Raw genomic sequence first — 21,596 nt, 5'->3', positions numbered from 1 at the left:
GCCCAGAGCTTGCCCAAATATGTGGTAGGCTGATGGATGGTCCTCCAAAGATGTCCATGGTTCTAATCACTGGGATCTGTGAGTATATTACTTTTTATGGTAAAAGGGATTAGCAGATATGATTAAGTTAAGGATTTAGAGATGAGGAGATTATCCAGATGGGCTTAACATCATCACAAGTTTCTTTATAAGTGGAAGGCAGGAGGATCAAAGTCAAAAAAAGAAGATGTGGTGACAAAATCAGAGGTTGGAGGGATGCCCTTTGAAGATGGGGAAAGGGGCCAGGAGCTACGGAATGCAGGCAGCTTCTACCAACTGGAAAAGTGAAGGAAACAGATTCTTCCTTAAGCCTCTGGGAGGCAGCAGTCCTGACAAGACCTGGATTTTAGACTTCTGACCTCCACAACTGGGAGAGGGTAATTTGTGTTGTTTCAAGTTACTCTATTTATGGTAAATTGTTATAGTGGTGATAAGGAACTAATCCAATTACCATATATATAAAAGCTTTTTCAAGATCATAATACCATGTTAGGTATTATTCATAGTAGAACATCATAATACTTACAAGCCCTTCTCCTTAATATTGTGTTTAAAAATTAAACGTATTTTTAAAAAAATGTATTTCAAAGCTTGCTTTAAAATATTCTTGTAGACAAATCATGTACTATTTCTGTATTTTAAAATTAATTTGTTCAGTTTATACTTGTTAAACATCTGTTATGTGCAAAAGAGTATGTTGCAGAGGACATGTTTAGGACGTGGACTTTTTTTTTTTTTAACAAAGGGGATTTTTAATCTTTTATTTTAATTTTCAAGACAGTTAAAATAATTGAAATGTTTAAGTGGATAACTATTCGTAAAATGAATGAGTGAAAACTAATATACTATGAGATGAAAAGTACTTGTCAGCCGGGCGCAGTGGCTCAAGCCTGTAATCCCAGCACTTTGGGAGGCCGAGACGGGCGGATCATGAGGTCAGGATATCGAGACCATCCACGCTAACATGGTGAAACCCCGTCTCTACTAAAAAATACAAAAAACTAGCCGGGCGAGGTGGCGGGCGCCTGTAGTCCCAGCTACTCGGGAGGCTGAGGCAGGAGAATGGCGTAAACCTGGGAGGCGGAGCTTGCAGTGAGCTGAGATCCGGCCACTGCACTCCGGCCTGGGCGACAGAGTGAGACTCCGTCTCAAAAAAAAAAAAAAAAAAAAAGAAAAGAAAAGTACTTGTCAGGGATTTTCAAGCTTTTGCTCAAGTAATTACTATGAAATAACAACTTCTAGAAATGAAGAACAATCTATGAAGAATAAATTACCATTGGTGTGGGAAAAAAGAGCCAAACAGAAGTAGAAGAAGGTGTAGCCGGCATACTAATGTTATCTATAGTGTATTTTTATATTTTTTATACTTGATCAGGTCTCTTATGTCCTTTTTCTGGAAAAATACTTTTAACTACAAAAGTGGTTATAAATGAAAAAGTAGCCAATAAAGTGACTACTACCCTCAGGGCTTTGAACCAGTTGGGATAATGTGGTAAGACAAAAAATTCATGGTGTAATGCTATCCCCATACCCATTATTACTGTGACTATGGCTTCACTAAGTCTTTCAGAAATAAGGAAGGCAAACCATGAAAAGAAAAGAGGAGCTATACTGCTGGCTAAATTAAGGTAGTCTAGTTTGGCTGGACTACCTTCTGGTAGAGCAAAACCCCATCTGATCCCACCCAAGAAAGATAGGAAACTGGCTCCATAAGCCATCTGAGTAAAAGCTAATATGGGAATATAAGTTTTTGTCATCAGCATGACCAGTGGTGGAGCAACGAAGGGGATTAGTCCTGCCAGAGTTACATATAATGCTGGCTTTGGGCTGTCAGTTATGTAACTGACGGTGCTTGGTGACCCGGCTGGAAGTGCTTGCTTCTCCTTTTTAAAGCTGCAGGGAGATGTATGATAGCACTGTGTCTTGCTCATATACACCGGAAATGATGAGGAAAGCCAAGGCCTTGGAAATGGGGAAAAGTTCTGCTGGAGAGACATCTTGAGAGAAAGTATATCTGTTCTGCTGGCTCTTAGTCCCACTGGGAAAGAGCACTTCAGCATCTTTGAAGATGCTTGAGAAAACTTCTGGATGAAGTGAAGCATACTGGCCCCTATTGAAAGTCTTGTTTAGGAAGATGCCAGGCAGTTCTGATTAACGAGTTGTTGCAGCTAAGTGGAGGCACTGAATCAGGGGCATTTCTCTGAGAAAGGAAGGCGGGGTTTAGACGCCAGTGTCTTCGGGAAACCCTGCCCGATAGTGCCCGCGTCTCCAATTTACTACCAATCCTTGGTGCCTCCCATCCCAGCCTGCACCTGTGGCGACTTTGAGACTTGCCAGCGTTGCACGGAGAGGTGGAGAACAACCGCAACAATCAGGACGTGGACTTTAATTCCAAGGATCTCATAAGGTTGACTTCTATAAGCTAAAATGCTGCATAAATAGTTGTTGCCTGGATTGGCATACTGTATTAGCTAGCTATGGCTGCATAAGAAAGTACCACAGACTGGGGGGCTCAGACAACAGAAATTTATTTTCTCACAATTCTGGAAGCTAGAAGTCCAAGATCAAGGTGTTGTGAAAGGAAAATAAAGTTTAGGACCCCCAAAATCACCAAGCCAAGGGAAAAGTCAAGCTGGGAAATATGTCAGGCAAACCTGCCTCCCATTTTATTCCTAGATAAGATAGCTAAAAAGATAAAAGAGCTCCATACTTCCCTCAGAATTTTCCCATAAGGAAATTCCTCATGGGGCTCAAGATCTTTGCCCTAATGCAGTTCTGCTGAATTTCACCCTGGCAATGTAAACGCCATTGCCAGGGTGAAATTCAGCAGAACTGCATTAGGATAGCTTATCTCCACAGGTGCAGGACATGAAGTCATCCCTCTGCTTACCTGAAACAAATACACATCTATCTGATTGCTTCTTCTAAACTATTGTTTATGTAGAAATGCAGAATCACTGAGCCAGACTAAATTGTGTATTCAGTGGAAGGCCGACCAAGGACTCAAAAGAACCCAACCTTTTCTCTCTTATCTGCCTATGACCTGGAAGCCTCTGCTTCGAGTTGTCCCATATTATGGGATCGAACCAATGTACATCTTACACATATTGATTGATGTCTCATGTCTCTCTAAAATGTGTAAAAGCAAGCTGTACCCTGACCACCTTGGCACATTATCAGGACCTCCTGTGGTTGTGTCACATGCATGTCCTTAACTTTGGCAAAATAAACTTTCTAAATTGGTTGAGACCTGTCTCAGATATTTTGGGTTCACAGGATTGATTTCTTCTAAGATCTCTCTCTCCTTTGCTTATAATGTGTTTCCTCCTTTGTTTTTACTTAGTCTTCCTTTGTGCCTGTGTCCTATTCTTTTTTTTTTTAGATGAAATCTTGCTCTTGTCCCCCAGGCTGAATGAAGTGCAATGGCACCATCTCAGTTCACTGCAACCTGCAAGAATCCCAGGTTCAAGCGATTCTCCTGCCTCAGCCTCCTGAGTAGCTGGGATTACAGGCATGCGCCATCATGCCCAGCTAATTTTTGTATTTTTAGAAGAGATGGGTTTTCACCATGTTGGCCAGGCTGGTCTGGAACTCCTGACCTCAGGTGATCCACCCGCCTCAGCCTTCCAACGTGCTGGGAATACAGGCATGAGCCACTGTGCCCGGCTCTATTCTCCTCTTCTTATAAGGATACCAGTCATATTGGGTTACAGCCCACCCTCATGACCTCATTCAAACTTAATTACCTCCGTGAGGACCGCATCTCCAAATACAATCACATTTCAAGGTAAGGGGGTTGATATTTCAATATAAAACTTTGGGGAGAACACAGTTCAGCCCATAACACGTACTAAGGGTATGCTTTGGGAAAATTCAGAGAAGAGTGAGATACTCTAGATGTTGCTAATAGTAGAATTCACTTGCAACTCAATTGATTAACAATGAAATCCTTGCCATGTGTGGTTACTGATAATCCAAAAATGAACTATCCTTCCCAGAATGCATGGTGACAAAATGGAGGAATCATGATGAAGACATATGGAAACAGGAAATAAAATAAAATGATGGAACACATTTATGTTTTCATGAAAAGCTCTTAGAACCAAGTACAGAAAATCTTTGGTGCAGTTGTTCAATTCCATTCTCACGTGACAAACGAAGCCAACAGCTATGAGTCTTCTGATGATTCTGCCCTTTTGAAGTAACTAAAATTTGCACAATGACATTTACTATGGTTTTAGGAACTGCCATGCCTAGGCTTAATGCATCTTTGTTGAGACAAAAAAATGTATATATATTGTTTCCATAAGAGAATCTGTTCCAGGAGAAAGAGCATGACATATTGGATATGTTAGATAAGCAAAATATGCTAAGATCCTTGGGGTCTTAATTAACATATTCCAGAGGAAAGGCCCACCCTAAAGTTTAGATTCAATTATCAGAAGTCAAAGTGTAATTCTGTTAGGAAAGCAGACAACGTTGACAGAAATCCTTTCATGTCCTTGTGAACAAAAATGTAATTGCTCAAGTTGGTGGGAACTCTTAGGAGTTGGTAATTTAACCAACATAGTTTGGCCCATCATTGGGCCAAATTCTAGTGCTGTAATTCTGTAGATGGAAATATGTGGACAAAGGATTGGGCAAGATAAGATAGTCATTTAAGATAACTCACTCATTATAAGAAAATATAAAAGTAACAAAACACCATGTAAGAGAGTTTGAAGAAAAGATGAATATAATCTTCTTTGATTTTCTAGGCACAGAAAAAATAATGAAGAAATTCCAGTTTTAGGTTATTCATTTTTTTGTGCAAGTATCTGCTAATTACGTATCTTATACATTTCTCATTATCTATCATTTCAGACAAATTGTGCCTCTAGAGAATTTCAAAAATAGTTTAGTTCTTACAAAATAAATGTTTTCATACAAAGAAATAAAATGGGAGAATGGGAGGATGCCTAGTAATGACAGTTAAAATTCTGTCTTTTCCAAAATAGTACTGTTTCCATTGTAGGGTAATTGAATTCAATTATCTAAACTGTGCGTTTTTGTTAGCAACATGTGAATTTATTTAATGGTAGTGTGCAATTTTTAGTAGGAGTTACTGGAATTTTTCTAAGAACGTTGATTCACCTCAGATCACATTGTTTTTCAGATACAGTCTGTTGGGTTTTAACAAAAACCCCATAGCTAATTACAGGTGAACATAATGATACCATGTAACTATTTTCATTGATGGTGTTGGTTTTTGTCTTAGATCTAGCACAACAATGTGTTTCTTAGCAAACACTCCCTATATTAAAGGAGACATTGTCACACACTTAGAGGAAGAGATAGGACTATCCGTAAGGTACGGAGGGGATACTTGCAGACCAGTAACCAACTTCTACTTTAGTTAAATTCAAAGCAATTTATATCATAATTTAAATGACTGCAGTTGGAAAAAATGTTCTTGATAATGAAGATGCTTACACTTAAGTAGGGGAGATTTTACAGAGAGAGGATGAGTAACCCAGAGTCTCAATGCCCAGATATATTTAGCAGATAGAGCCAATTCTGTGATTCTGTGCCAGAGAGATGGGGAGGCTTTCTAAAGGGGGTCTTAAGTGAAGTCAAGAAATGTAGAAAAAAGGGAGGAGAAACCTGAAGGGCAGTTTCTTATCACTTTAGTTGTATCAGTCCTTCTTCATGCTGCTGATAAAGACATACCCGAGACTGGGCAATGTACAAAAGAAACAGCTTTAATGGACTCACACTTCTACGTGGCTGGGGAGGCCTCACAATCATGGCAAAAGGTGAAAGGCATGTCCCACATGGTGGTAGACAAGAAAAGAGAGCTTGTACAGGGAAACTCCCCTTTATAAAACCATCAGATCTCATGAGACTTAGTCACTATCATGAGAATAATATGGGAAAGACCTGCCCGCATGATTCAATTACCTCCCACTGGGTCCCTCCCACAACACGAAATTGTGGGAGGTACAGTTCAAAATGAGATTTGGGTGGGGATACAGCCAAACCACATAATTACTCATATGTCTCAGTAATTACATAAAGGCACCCAGCAAAATGTTTGTGGATCTTCCCTGCTTTGTGCAAAGCCAACAGAAGAGCATATAAAACAAAACCAACCCTAACCTTGTGTGTTTATTTACCTAATTGCAGAGGAGCTTCAAGGAAAGCTACTCAATTTACTTTTTTTAGATTATAGTACAGGGGTTAGCAAACCGCAGCCTGTGGGTCAAATCTGGTCTGATGCCTATTTTTGTATGGCCTATGAGCTAAGAATGGTTTTTACAGCTGAACTTGTCCAATTTATTTGATGATAGGGCAAACTAATTTGGAACCCCAATTAAACTAAATGCTATCATCCCCAAAATAATTTCATTCTTCTCGTTAGTAGACCTGTGTTACAAAATGTTATACTCTATTATTAATATTTAATTAAAATATTTTCAATAAAATTTTAATGGCAGTTTATTCTCTGTTATGTAAGTACCTACTATATATACATATATATTATATATAACATGCATACACATTATAATATATACATTATATAATATATACATATATATAACATAAATATCATATATGTAAGTACCTACTACATATATATAGTAGGTATAGGCTTGGCCTATAAAGCCTAAAGTATATCCTATCTGAAACTTCGCAGGAAATGTTTGCTGACCTCTGTTCTAGTGAACTAAGTAGATAGGAGATGCTCTGTGTTATTTCAGCAGTTTATGATATCGGAGATCCTCTTTCATTAATCTGAAAATGGTTGGTAACATTTGTCACCCCATACCATTTAAATACAAGATGTCCTTGACCCTTCATCAACTGCTACATTAATAATGAACATAACCCTGGGAAATTTTGGGGTTTCATATGGTATGAAGAGCGGTCACTTTGAGGTATTCAGCTGGTGGATGGCTTCTCTTACACGTCCCCTTGGCAGGGATCACTAGAAACCTGGCTCAGCTGGGGATATTCACCATGGTGGCTACATGTGACTTCTCCAGTACGGTGGTCTCAGGTTAGTTGAATTTTTACATTATAGCTCAAGACTAGCAAACATAGTGTTTGAAGAAGCTTGAGTGGAAGCTTCAAGACTTCTTATGACCAATATTAGAAGTCCTAGAATGTCACTTCTACCATTTTCTACTGGTCAAGAAAGTCACTAAGACCAGCCCAAATCCAAGGAGAGAGGAATTAGATTTCACCTTTCAGTGGGAGAAGTACCATACTAAAGAGTATATGACCATCTTTGGTAAGGTATAATCTTCTATTCTTTGTTTTCAAACTTTTTATAGGCTATGTATGAGTATGTTAGATCTTTTCAACCTAGCCTATACGTTTACACTTTTTACTGTGGCTTTTATCATTTTTTTCTCTCCATGCTTTAGTGAATATATTCTATGAAATTTCCTTCTAGTTTCTAGTTTTTTCTTTTGCTATGTCTAAATTGGAGTTAATCTCATCTATTGGGTTGTGTTTTGTTATTGTAGTGTCTATTTACAGGCTTTTTACTTAAATGTAATTTTTTAATAGATTCCAGTTCTCTAGTGAAACTTTCCATCTTGTCATTTATTTTCTTGGATATATTTACAATAATTTCAAAGACTACAAGTAATAACTGTAATATCTGGATCACCTATAGGTCTGTGCCCATTGTCTGTTTTCTCTATTATATGCCAGATATTTTGTCTTTTCCAGGCATACCTTCTAATTTTTAAACTGAGTACCAGACGTTGTGTTTGAAAAATTATGTAAATAATTTGAGGCTTTCATAGATGTTACCTTCTTCAAGGGAGGATTTTCCCTCCTTTCTAATTAGCAATTAGATTAAGAGAAGTTCACTGCAGTTCTACCTGAGGTTGAGTTGACTCAGAGATGGTTTCAGTACTTGGTGAAATTAAGTCTAATTGTAGTTCACATTTATTCTTTGAATATAGTCCTTCTGAAGTCTCGACTGTAAGTAGAAGAAACTTACTACTAGTCTTCCTCCTGGGAGCACCCTGAACTCTAATTTTTCAGTAGTAAGATTGTTGAACATTGTTTAGGATTCCAGCCTTTAGACATTACCTGCTTATTGGTTTATTAGTCTCTCAGTCCTACGTAGCTGTAGCTTAGAAATCATCAAATGCATCAGACTTCCGCAGATTGTTGAGGTCATGTCAACAAGCTTCCTTTCTCTCTGGGATCATGGCTCCTGAAGTATTGACTGCTTTAGTAGCTTCCCGATTTCTCCAAAGAGATTTTTGTTTAACTTTTGTTCGGCTGCCCTAGTCATATTCAAATTGGAATGCAGTAAGCTCTTTTACTATTACCAAAAATGGCCAATTTTCTTTTATCACAACAATGAAATTTTCTCCTATATTCAAGATGCTTTTTCGTTTAATGACTCTAGACGTTCAATTATCAGTCTCCCAGGCTCATTACTTGCCTTTCTTTGCCACTTTCTATTGCCATTCTTCTGTTGTCTACCCTAGCATTTGTCAGTTCATGTTACTTTAGAAAAATAGTTCATTTAAAATTCATCTATTACTTTCCAGCTACTAGTCTCTGCTCTTGTTACATTTCCTTTGGATTGCTGTAAATTCTAGTTATCTGTTGCTGTATAAGTACCTTGAAAATTAGTGGCTTATGAATTGTTATTTCTCTTACAGGTTGACTGGCAGCTCTTCTGCTCCATGTTGTATCAACTGAGGTCACACAAGTATAATTAGTTGGTGGCTGGGCTGGGTCTGGAAGATTGAAAAGGGCCCCTTTTACACATCTGGTGGCTCAGCTGGGGTGGTTTGAGTGGCTGGAGCACTTTAGTCCTCTTCCAGGTAGATCTCTTCCTCGAGCAGTCTAAGCTGGCTTCCTTCAAGCATGACAACTGGTTTCCAAAAGAGAGAGAAAATCGATGCTACCAGGGTACTTAATGTCTCAGCTCAGAAGAGGTACAGTGTCCATCACTTCTGCTATATCCTCTTGGCCAAAATAAGTCACAAGTCCAGGTCAGAGCTGAGAAGAGGGGAAATAGATTCTCCTTTTTGAAGAGAAGATTGGCATGAACATCTGGAGATAAGAATAATTGTTGGCTACCTGTGTAGGAGCACAATCCTTTTTTGGGTACAATTTACTGAGACTACACTGACTTGTTTGGCTTCTGCCCAGAATTATCCCCCTAGCAACTGCTAAGTTCAGTTGATTTCCACAGTAGGCTCAGCCAAAGCATAAGTGCTCTGTTTAGTATCAACCTCAGACAGAGAGAATTTTACTTGGGCCTTTTCTAATTACTTGCCACAGTTTTAATAATTATCAATCTGTCTTCTCCCTCAACCCCTCTGAGCCAAATCTGCCTATGCCCTACTCTTATTATCGCTTTTTATATCATTTGAACCTCACTGCTTTCTGGGACCACAACATCTTGTCTTTCCTCTTCAGAACATCTTTGCTTTACATCTCCAGAACATTGTCATCTTCTAGTAGTCTCTTTCCAGTATTTTGGAAAATAGTTGCATTGCTTCTAATGGGCGAGTTGTTGTAGGTTCTACTCTTATTGGTTCTAAGGAAATTAATCCCTTTATTTCCAAAATAAACTGATAGACCCAAACCAATTTTAAATAGAGTAAAACTTGGATAAACTTGGATCCATAGACTATAAAGGCCTGTGTGTATAGAAAGTTTTAGTCATTTTGATAGTTCCCATTATATATTTTGAAAATAAAATTTGGTCTTGAATATAATCAAATTTGGTAAGATTTTTTTAACAATCTGGCAGCAATATTATGCTACTGGCATATTTATTTTGGTTTGTCCCAAGCTTTAGCAAGAATAGAGTAGGTAAATTCCAAATATTTAAATAAATCTATATTTCATTGAAATAATCTTAAAAATTAATATATTATTCTGTGAGTTGCTTGAAACACTGTAAAACTTACCTAACTAATGTTTAAATGCCTAAGCAATTAGAGGACCAAATTACATGTTATCAAGTAAAATGGAAACATTCACCTCTAACCAATATCAATAATCAGGTTAAATTTGTCTTTTGTAATTCAGAATGTTTCTGTTAACGAAAAAAGTTGAAAATTACATAAATGCATTTATTATTGTATGTCTTTCAAAAAAATGTATTATGCCTTTTATTACTTTGACGTGTAAAGAAGGCATAAATACATCTTTTCCTTTTAAGTGATGGAGTCTGTCTATGTTGCCCAGGCTGGAGTGCAGTGGCGCGATCCCGGCTCACTTCAAGCTCCGCCTCCCGAGTTCACGCCATTCTCCTGCCTCAGCCTCCCATGTAGCTGGGACTGCAGGCGCCTGCCACTGCGCCCGGCTAATTTTTGTATTTTTAGTAGAGACGGGGTTTCACCGTGTTAGCCAGGATGGTCTCGATCTCCTGACCTCGTGATCCGCCCGTCTCGGCCTCCCAAAGTGCTGGGATTACAGGCGTGAGCCACCGCGCCCAGCCCATAAATATATCTTATTGGGAAGCTGGGTTTTCTGTGAGAGGGCTTTAAACATTGTCAGGTTTCTAAAACAAAAAAGTCTCTATTGGCGGAGACAAAAGTTAAGAGCTGTCTTAGCAACAGATAACTCTTAGATAGTTGGCTACATTTTAGCTATAAGAAGGAAGAAATCTTGGTGAGAATCATATATTAATATATTTGTTAGCAATGCCTATATCTCACATAAATATTATAAGATTGTCCTTTTAAGAAATTATCCTTTTAAGATTTGTCATGCTTTTCAATTAAAAAAAAAACTCCCATAGCCAAAATGCAACTGAGATCTGAAATGTTAAATTTGCACTGTCTGCTTTGTCAGATTTTCAGTTGCTCTCTGGACCTTGGCAGACTTCACCGGCAAAGTCAAATTGATGACTTGCTTATATTTCTGATTCCAGTTCTATTAATTCAAAGGGATTCTTTTTGAAGAATCAAAAGGTATTCTCAGTAGACTTATGCAAATCATTAGTTATTACTCTATGTACTTTCATTAAAAGTAAAATTGAAAAACATTAAGAACTTTCTGGGATAGTTATAAATTATGTGAGTGCTAGTTTTTCTTAAAGTGTGCTCTTTATTAATTTTATTTTTGACAATTCCCATCACTACATCTATGACACAACATTCCTTCCTTAAGTTAAAAGACTAATTTCAAAAACTAAGGATTACTATGGGAAAACAATGCTTAACAATCTATAATTATTCAGCATAGAAACTTAAGTGGTTGAAAAAATGGAAGTTTTAAAACATTGCTGATTTTGTTCATGGCAAGTCGTAATTAAAATCTCCAAAATATGTTTTAATATTTATCTTTTGCTTAAATTAATACAATATTGCATATTTATCAATGATGTCAAAGTTTTCAATTTCCAAGTAAGTGTTGGAAAATTTTTAGTTTTCGTGTCTTCATTAACTTTTTGCCTTTCTTATAAAATTAATTTACATCTTCCATTTATTTGTTTATTTATTTATATCTGAGACAGAGTTTCACTCTGTTGCCCAGGCTAGAGTGCAGTGACATGATCTCAGCTCTCTGCAACCTCCGCCTCCCAGGGTTAAACAATTCTCCTGCTTCAGCCTCCCGAGTAGCTGGGATTACAGGCATGCACCACCACGCCCGGCTAATTTTTGTATTTTTAGTAGAGATGGAGTTTCACCATGCTGGCCAGGCTGGTCCTAAAATCCTGACCTCAGGTTATCCACCCGCATCAGCCTCCCAAAGTGTGTGGATTATAGACATGAGCCATGGAGCCCAGCCTACATCTTCCATTTTAAGAACATTTTTTTTCACACCACATTTCTCTTCCATATTGTCTAATCCCAGCCACACCTATTATTATCCCCCCTCATTTCATTCATGCCTGATCCTTTTATTTACTCTGCCCCTCCAGCTTGGAGTTCCTGTGTGTTTATGACTGTGTTTGCAGCAATCTTTCTGTAATACTAAGCAGACCTTCCATTGATTCAGCAAAGATTTACTGAGCACCTATTGTGTGTCAATCAGAGTGCTAGATTTTGGAGGTAAGATAATGATAATCCTGTTGAGCTCTTTGAAATTAGGGGTATGTCTTCTTCCTCCTAGTATTCCCTAGAGCTGAACACACACCTGACCAATGTTAGATCTTCCATAAATCACTATTAAAAGTATAGCCCAGACAATCCTACGCAAAAAGAACAAAGCTGGAGACATCACACTACCTGACTTCAAACTATACTACGAGGCTACAGTAACCAAAACATCATGGTACTGGTACCAAAACAGATATATAGAACAATGGAACAGAGCAGAGGTCTCAGAAATAACACCACACATCTACAACCATCTGATCTTTGACAAACCTGACAAAAACAAGCAATGGGGAAAGGACTCCTTATATAATAAATGGTGTTGGGAAAACTGGCTAGCCATATGCAGAAAACTGAAACAGTACCCCTTCCTCACACTTAATACAAATATCAACACAAGATGGATCAAAGACTTAAACGTAAGACCTAGTACCATAAAAATCCTAGAAGAAAACCTAGGCAATACCATTCAGGACATAGGCATGGGCAAAGACTTCATGTGTAAAACACCAAAAGCAATGGCAAAATTGATAAATGGGATCTAATTAAACTAAGGAGCTTCTGCACAGCAAAAGAAACTATCATGAAAGTAAACAGGCAACCTACAGAATGGGAGAAAATTTTTGCAATCTACCCATTTGACAAAGGGCTAGTATCCAGAATCTATAAAAAACTTAAAGGAATTTACAAGAAACAAACAAACAACACCATCAAAGAGTGGGCAAAGGATATGAAAAGACATTTCTCAAAAATAGACATTATGTGGCCAACAGACATATGAAAAAAGTTCATCATCACTGGTCATTAGAGAAATGCAAATCAAAACTGCAATGAGGTACTATTTCATGCCAGTTAGAATGGCAGTCATTAAAAAGTCAGGAAACAACAGATGCTGTAGAGGATGTGGATAAATAGGAACGCTTTTACACTGTTGGTGGGAGTGTAAATTAGTTCAACTATTGTGGAAGACCGTGTGGCGATTTCTCAAGGATCTAGAACTAGAAATACCACTTGACCCAGCAATCCCATTACTGGGCATATACCAAAAGAAATATAAATCATTCTACTATAAAGACACATGCACACATATGTTTATTGCAGTGCTATTCGCAATAGCAAAGACTTAGAACCAACTCAAATACCCATCAATGATAGACTGGATAAAGAAAATGTGGCACATATACACCATGGAATACTATGCAGCCACGAACAAGGATGAGTTCATGTTCTTTGCAGGGACATGGATGAAGCTGGAAAACATCATTCTCAGCAAACTAACACAGGAACAGAAAATGAAACACTGCATGTTCTCACTCATAAGTGGGAGTTGAACAATGAGAATACATGGACACAGGGAGGGGAACATCACACACCAGGACCTGGCATGGGGTGGGGACCGGGGGAGGGAGAAATACCTAATGTAGATGACAGGTTGGTGGGTGCAGCAAACCACCATGGCACGTGTATATCTATGCAACAAACCTGCACATTCTGCACATGTATCCTAGAACTTAATGTATACATAAAAAAAAAAAATAGTATCCTCAAAAGCCCATCTGCCCTGTGAAACATTCCATCTGTACTGACTGTTTCATCTTAGCTCCTATAATGTTTATCCAAATTTTGGGGGCTATTCCATGTGCCAATCAGTAAAATACGGGGGAGCAAATCTTGTTCTTAGATTGTCAGATGAAATTTACTACTACAGCAACAAACTACCTGACTACAAGGAACACATACTGTGCAAACATGGCTTCAAGTGCCTCACTGCTGTGTTGAGCCAGGTTGTAATGCAGCATTTGGTTGACCTGTGGACTTGCTCATTAGGATGCCCACTGTAGATAAAAAGCAATCTGTGGCAGTGGTAACCTCATGGGACAGCACCTGAAATATGTCTTTTATTTTGTGACCCAGAGACCAAAAAGTTGAAGAATATAGAATGAATAACAAAATTAGGTTGTGTATTTTAAAAACATACAGTGTAATTATTTGTATTCGTATCACAAATGAAGTGAATAAAATGTAAGATATGTAAAATCAAGGCACTTGTAAAGGTAATTTAATTTTTATTTATAAATAAAATAATGTGTTTTTTTAAATATTTTCCGTTCTAGGGTACATGTGCACAACCTGCAGGTTTGTTACATATGTATACATGTCCTGTGTTGGTTTGCTACACCCATTAACTTGTCATTTACATTAGGTATTTCTCCTAATGCTATTGCTCCCCTAGCCCCCAACCCCATGACAGGCCCCAGTGTGTGATGTTCCCCTCCCTGTGTCCACATGTTCTCATTGTTCAATTCCCACCTATGAGTGAGAACATGCAGTGTTTGATTTTCTGTCCTTGCGATAGTTTGCTCAGAATGATGGTTTCCAGCTTCATCCATGTTGCTACAAAGGACATGAACTCATCCTTTTTTATGGCTGCATAGTATTCCATGGTGTATATGTACATACTTTTTTAATCCAGTCTATCATTGATGGACATTTGGGTTGGTTCCAAGTCTTTGATATTGTGAATAGTGCTGCAATAAACACACATGTGCATGTGTCTTTATAGTAGCATGATTTATAATCCTTTGGGTATATCCCCAGTAATGGGATGGCTGGGTCAAACATTATTTCTAGTTGTAGATCCTTGAGGAATTACCACATGGTCTTCCACAATGGTTGAACTAGTTTACACTCCCACCAACAGTGTAAAAGTGTTCCTGTTTCTCCACATCCTCTCCAGTGCTGGTTGTTTCCTGACTTTTTAATGATCACCATTCTAACTGGTGTGAGATGGTATCTCATTGCGGTTTTGATTTGCATTTCTCTGATGACGAGTGATGATGAGCATTTTTGTCGTGTGTCTGTTGGCTGCATAAATGTCTTCTTTTGAAACGTGTCAAAGCGTCTGTTCATATCCTTTGCCTACTTTTTGGTGGAGTTGTTTGATTTTTTCTTGTAAATTTGTTTAAGTTCTTTGTAGATTCCAGATATTAGCCCTTGGTCAGATGGGTAGATTGTGAAAATTTTCTCCCATTCTGTAGGTTGCCTGTTCACTCTGATGGTAGTTTATTTTGTTGTGCAGAAGCTCTTTAGTTTAATTAGATCCTATTTGTCTATTTTGACTTTTGTTGCTATTGCTTTTGGTCTTTCAGTCATGAAGTCCTTGCCCATGCCTATGTCCTGAATGGTATTGCCTAGGTTTTCTTCTAGGGTTTTTATGGTTTTAGGTCTAAAATTTAAGTCTTTAATCCATCTTGAATTAATTTTTGTATAAAGGTATAAGGAAGGGATCCAGTTTCAGCTTTCTACATATGGCTAGCCAGTTTTCCTAGCACCATTTATTAAACAGGGAATCCTTTCTGCATTTCTTGTTTTTGTCAGGTTTGTCAAAGATCAGATGGTTGTAGGTGTGTGGTGTTATTTCTGAGGCCTCTGTTCTGTTCCATTGGTCTATATATCTGTTTTTGTAGCAGTACCATGCTGTTTTGGTTACTGTAGCCTTGTAGTATAGCTTGAAGTCAGGTAGTGTGATGGCTCCATCTTTGTTCTTTTTGCTTAGGGTTGTCTTGGCAATGTGGACTCTTTTTTGGTTCCATATGAACTTTAAAGTTTTTTTTTCCAATTCTGTGAAGAAAGCCATTGGTAGCTTGATAGGGATGGTATTGAATTTATAAATTACCTTGGACAGTATGGCCATTTTCACGATATTGATTCTTCCTGTCCATGAGCATGGAATGTTCTTCCATTTGTTTGTGTCCTCTTTTATTTTGTTGAGCAGTGGTTTGCAGTTCTCCTTGAAGAGGTCCTTCATATCCCTTGTAAGCTGTATTCCTAGGTATCTTATTCTCTTTGTAGCAACTGTGAATGGGAGTTCACTCATGATTTGGCTCTATGTTTGTCTGTTATTGGTGTATAAGAATGCTTATGAGTTTTGCACGTTGATTTTGTATCCTGAGACTTTGCTGAAGTTGCTTAGTTTTGTACATTGATTTTGTATCCTGAGACTTTGCTGAAGTTGCTTATCAGCTTAAGGAGATTTTGGGCTGAGACGATGGGGTTTACTAATGTACAATCATATCATTTGCAAACAGGGACAATTTGACTTCTCTTTTCCTAATTGAATACCCTTTATTTCTTTCTGTTGGCTGATTATCTTGGCCAGAACTTCCAACACTATGTTGAATAGGAGTGATGAGAGAAGGCAATCCTGTCTTGTGCCACTTTTCAAAGGGAATGCTTCCAGTTTTTGCCCATTCAGTATGATTTTGGCTGTGGGTTTGTCATAAACAGCTCTTATTATTTTTTTTTTGAGATACGTTCCATCAATACCTAATTTATTGCAAGTTTATTTTAGCATGAAAGGCTGTTGAATTTTGTCGAAGGCCTTTTCTGCATCTATTGAGATAATCGTGTGGTTTTTGTCTTCGGTTCTGTTTATGTGATGGATTACGTTTATTGATTTGCATATGTCAAACCAGCCTTGCATCCCAGGGATGAAGCCAACTTGATCTTGGTGGATAAGCATTTCGATGTGCTGCTGGATTCAGTTTGCCAATATTTTATTGAGGATTTTTGCATCAATGTTCGTCAGGGATATTGGTCTAAAATTCTCTTAAAAAAAGTTGTGTCTCTGCCAGGCTTTGGTATCAGGATGATGCTGGCCTCATAAAATGAGTTAGGGAGGATTCCCTCTTTTTCTATTGATTGGAATAGTTTCAGAAGGAATGGTACCAGCTCCTCTTTGTACCTCTGGTAGAATTTGGCTGTGAATCCGTCTGGTCCTGGACTTTTTTTGGTTGGTAGGCTGTTAATTATTGCCTCAATTTCAGAGCCTGCTATTGGTCCATTCAGCGATTCAACTTCTTCCTGGTTTAGTCCTGGGACAGTGTATGTGTCCAGGAATTTATCCATTTCTTCTAGATTTTCTAGTTTATTTGCATAGAGGTGTTTATAGTATTCTCTGATGGTAGTTTGCATTTCTGTGGGATCGGTGGTGATATCCCCTTTATCATTTTTTTATTGCGTCTGATTCTTTCTTTTTCTTTATTAGTCTTGCTAGCAGTCTATCAATTTTGTTGGTCTTTTCAAAAAACCAGCTCCTGGATTCATGGATTTTTTTTGAAGTGCTTTTTGTGTCTCTATCTCCTTAAGTTCTGCTCAGTTCTTAGTTATTTCTTGCCTTCTGCTAGCTTTTGAATTTGTTTGCTCTTGCTTCTCTAGTTCTTTTAATTGTGATGTTGGAGTGTCGATTTTAGATCTTTCCTGCTTTCCCTTGTGGGTTTTAGTGCTATAAATTTCCCTCTACACACTGCTTTAAATGTGTCCCATTTAGTGCTATAAGTTTCCCTCTACACACTGCCTCGTTGCGTCTTTGTTCTCACTGGTTTCAAATAACATCTTTATTTCTGCCTTCATTTCATTATTTACCCAGTAGTCATTCAGGAGCAGGTTGTTCAGTTTCCATGTAGTTGTGCGGTTTTGAGTGAGTTTCTTAATCCTAATTTGATTGCACTGTGGTCTGAGAGACAGTTTGCTGTGATTTCTGTTCTTTTACATTTGCTGAGGAGTGCTTTACTTCCAAGTCTGTGGTCAGTTTTTGAATAAGTGTGATGTGGTGCTGAGAAGAATGTATATTCTATAGATTTGGGGTGGAGAGTTCTGTAGATGTCTATTAGGTCTGCTTGGTGCAGAGCTGAGTTCAAGTCCTGGATATCCTTGTTAACATTCTGTCTTATTGATCTGTCTGATATTGACAGTGGGGTGTTAAAATCTCCCATTATTATTGTGTGGGAATCTAAGTCTCTTTTTAGGTCTCTCAGGAGTTGCTTTATGAATCTGGGTGCTCCTGTATTGGGTGCATATATATTTAGGATAGTTAGCTCTTCTTGTTGAATTGATCCCTTTACTATTATGCAATGGCATTCTTTGTCTCTTTTGATCTTTGTTGGTTTAAAGTCTGTTTTATCAGAGACTAGTATTGCAGCCCCTGCTCTTTTTTTGCTTTCCATTTGCTTGATAGATCTTCCTCCATCCCTTTATTTTGAACCTATGTGTATCTCTGCATGTGAGCTGGGTCTCCTGAATACAGCACACTGATGAGTCTTGATTCTTTATCCAATTTGCCAGTCTGTGTCTTTTAATTGCAGCATTTAGCCCATTTACATTTAAGGTTAATATTGTTATGTGTGAATTTGATCCTGTCATTATGATGTTAGCTGGTTATTTTGCTCGTTAGTTGATGCAGTTTCTTCCTAGAATTGATGGTCTTTACAATTTGGCATGTTTTAGCAGTGACTGGTACCAGTTGTTACTTTTCATGTTTAGTGCTTCCTTCAGGAGCTCTTGTAAGGCAGGCCTGGTGATGATAAAATCTCTTAGCATTTGCTTGTCTGTAAAGGATTTTATTTCTCCTTCACTTAAGAAGCTTAGTTTGGCTGGATATGAAATTCTGGGTTGAAAATTCTTTTCTTTAAGAATGTTGAATATTGGCCCCCACTCTCTTCTGGCTTGTAGGGTTTCTGCTGAGAGATCTGCTGTTAGTCTGATGGGCTTCCCTTTGTGACTTTGTGGGTAACCCGACCTTTCTCTCTGGTTGCCCTTAGCATTTTTTCCTTCATTTCAATGTTGGTGAATCTGACAATTATGTGTCTTGGAGTTGCTCTTCTCTAGGAGTATCTTTGTGGTGTAATCTGTATTTCCTGAATTTGAATGTTGGCCTGCCTTGCTAGTTTGGGGAAGTTCTGCTGGATAACATCCTGAAGAGTGTTTTCCAGCTTGGTTCCATTCTCCCCGTCACTTTCAGGTACACCAATCAAACACAGATTTGGTCTTTTCACATAGTCCCATATTTCTTGGAGGCTTTGTTTGTTTCTTTTTACTCTTTCGTTCTCTAAACTTCTCTTCCTGCTTCATTTCATTAATTTGATCTTCAGTCACTGATACCCTTTCTCCCACTTGATCAAATCTGCTACTGAAGCTTGTGCATGTGTCGTATAGGTCTCGTACCATGGTTTTCAGCTCCACCAAGTCATTTAAAGACTTCTCTCCACTGGTTATTCTAGTTAGCCATTCGTCTAATCTTTTTTCAAGGTTTCTTTGCCATGGGTTCGAACATCATCCTTTAGCACAGAGAAGTTGTTATTACCGACTTTCTGAAGCCTACTTCTGTCACCTCATCAAAGTCATTCTCCGTCCTGCTTTGTTCCGTTGCTGGTGAGGAGCTGCAATCCTTTGGAGGAGAAGGGGCACTCTGGTTTTTAGAATTTTTCAAACTTTCTGCTCTGGTTTCTCCCCATCTTTGTGGTGCTATCTACCTTTGGACATTGATGATGGTGACATACAGATGGGGTTTTGGTGTGGATGTCCTTTTTGTTGATGTCGATGCTATTCCTTTCTGTTTGTTAGTTTTCTTTCTAACAGTCAGGCCCCTCAGCTGCAGGTCTGTTGGATTTTGCTGAAGGTCCACTCCAGACCCTGTTTTCCTGGGTATCACCAGCAGAGACTGCAGAACAGTAAATATTGCTGCCTGATCCTTCCTCTGGAAGCTTTGTCGCAGGGAACACCCGGCTGTATGAGGTGTCAGATGGCCCCTACTGGGAGGTGTCTCCAAGTTAGGCTACATGGGGTTCAGGGACCCACATGAGGAGGAGGTCAGTCTGTTTTCAGAGCTCAAACACTGTGCTAGGAGAACCACTGCTCTCTTCTGAGCTCACTTGGAAATGCAGAAATCACCCGTCTTCTGGGTTGATCATGCTGGGAGCTGCAGACCGGAGCTGTTCCTATTTGGCCATCTTGGAACGGACCCCCAAATAACACATATTTTTAAACTGGAAATACATTCCAGAAAAATCTTATAACTGCTCACCATCCTTCCTGTGGGTAATTGAAATGAAATTGAACTGAGGTGAAATGTGTATGTTAAATTATTCAATTATTGACATTCTGACCTTGGAGACTTACCTTAATATAATTTCTGTTCAGACTAGTTCCTAGAACAGTGAAAACTACAATCATATTTATACTTGACATAGTCAATTTGTCTATTGTATGGCGTTGAGTCACACATCCTTTTGAAATCTCTGAAGCCTCATTCTTTAGTTTGCCCAACTTTCTTCTGAAGAGCAAAGATCCATTCTGGCTGATTTTAATAAGCTTTCATGAAGAAAATAATGTATGATCTAGTCTTCATGCTGTAAAGAATTTTGCCTTTTTCATGATCAGATTTGTTCGATGCCATTTCCTCCCTTTCATTTATTTCTTTTGTGGAGAAATTACCCCTTTCAGGAGCACAAGAGTTGATGAAAGAAAACACTCTCAAAATCAAGTTTGCTTTTGCCTGTATACCTGAAAAGAGTGGGCTTGAAAGGCTGGGAAGAGAAAGAAAGAAGAGGGACAGTAACAACCTAAACAGCAAAGACCTGGAACTTGAAATTAAAAAGATAAACACATATCTATGTATTTCTGATATGTTTGTCATAATTTCAACCAAAGTTCATGATCCATAGAATTTTGCATAAACAAAATTTTGTTTTGACTCTCATTGAAAATAAATTTTGTTTATTTTGTTTGTTTTGACTCTCATTGAAAATAAATTTTGTCAACCATCTTCTTATTAAAATGTTTTAGAAATGTTTAGAACTAAACACACAACACAATTACATCTCCACAAAATGCCATTAGGTTTTCTAACAGAGCATCAACCTACTTAGATTATGAGCTCATCATTTTTATGCATGTGTTTACATAGATGCTTTTTTTCTACAAGCAGCATGATGTAGTAAAAAGAATGTAAGGTTCTGGAATTAGAAGAACTGGACATGACTTCCAGACTATACTACCTGTTGTGTGACCTTGGGCAAGTCACTTAATCTGTATGAGGTTTGTTTTTCTTTCCTGTCAAATGAAAAATAAATGACAGCGATATTTCAGATTTGGTGTGCAGATGATATAAATAATATATGTGAAAGTGCTAAGTAAATTGTGAAGCATCATGCAAATGATAGTAATTTTATTTCAGATTAACTAAAATTTTGCTCTCAATTGGTATATCCCTAGATAAAACAAATGACTGCTGATGCCCATAGTAGCCCTGATTTTATCTAGAAATTCTTTTTAAACTTTGAATTAGCAAACTTTCAATGGATTTAGAATTCTTGTTTTAAAAAAGGATCATTATATACTTGAAATAATTCAATTAGGAAAAAATATAAACCTCTGTCTTCATCCATTTTGTGTTGCTTTAACAGAATACCTGAGACTGGATAACTTATAAGGGAAAGAGGTTTATTTAGCTCACAGTTCTGCAGGCTGGGAAGCTTAAGGGCATGGTCCTGGCTTCTGGTGAGGGCGTTTGTGCTGTGTCATAACATGGTGGAAAAGGTCAAAGGGGAGGTAGATATGTATGAAGAAACAAAACCTGAGGGGCATCCTGGCTTTATAAAAACACGCTCTCATAAGAACGAATGCATTTCCCTGAGAACTAATCCAATC

At 38.1% G+C, this 21,596-nt stretch overlaps 1 protein-coding gene across 1 annotated transcript; it reads right to left on the bottom strand.

Moving 5' to 3' along the window:
- Positions 1–1,031: 1,031 nt before the first annotated feature.
- LOC105481727 (transmembrane protein 69) lies at positions 1,032–2,411 on the bottom strand. The gene is made up of 2 exons (XM_011741438.3): positions 2,346–2,411; positions 1,032–2,237 (listed from the first exon to the last, which is right to left on the bottom strand). Exon 2 carries the CDS (start codon positions 2,139–2,141, stop codon positions 1,401–1,403), a length of 741 nt encoding a protein of 246 aa, XP_011739740.2. The 5' UTR covers positions 2,142–2,237; positions 2,346–2,411; the 3' UTR covers positions 1,032–1,400.
- Positions 2,412–21,596: the final 19,185 nt, after the last annotated feature.

The sequence above is a fragment of the Macaca nemestrina genome, chromosome 16, assembly GCF_043159975.1.
Source record: "Macaca nemestrina isolate mMacNem1 chromosome 16, mMacNem.hap1, whole genome shotgun sequence".
NCBI classification, from domain to species: Eukaryota; Metazoa; Chordata; class Mammalia; order Primates; family Cercopithecidae; genus Macaca; species Macaca nemestrina.
The sequence above is the reverse complement of the archived record's forward strand: the minus strand, read 5'-3'. Positions and strand labels throughout refer to the sequence as shown.

What these genes read in the sequence shown, in the direction of transcription:
- LOC105481727 (XM_011741438.3), bottom strand. Translation starts at nt 2,141, where the DNA reads ATGCTTCACTTCATCCAGAAGTTTTCTCAAGCATCTTCAAAGATGCTG.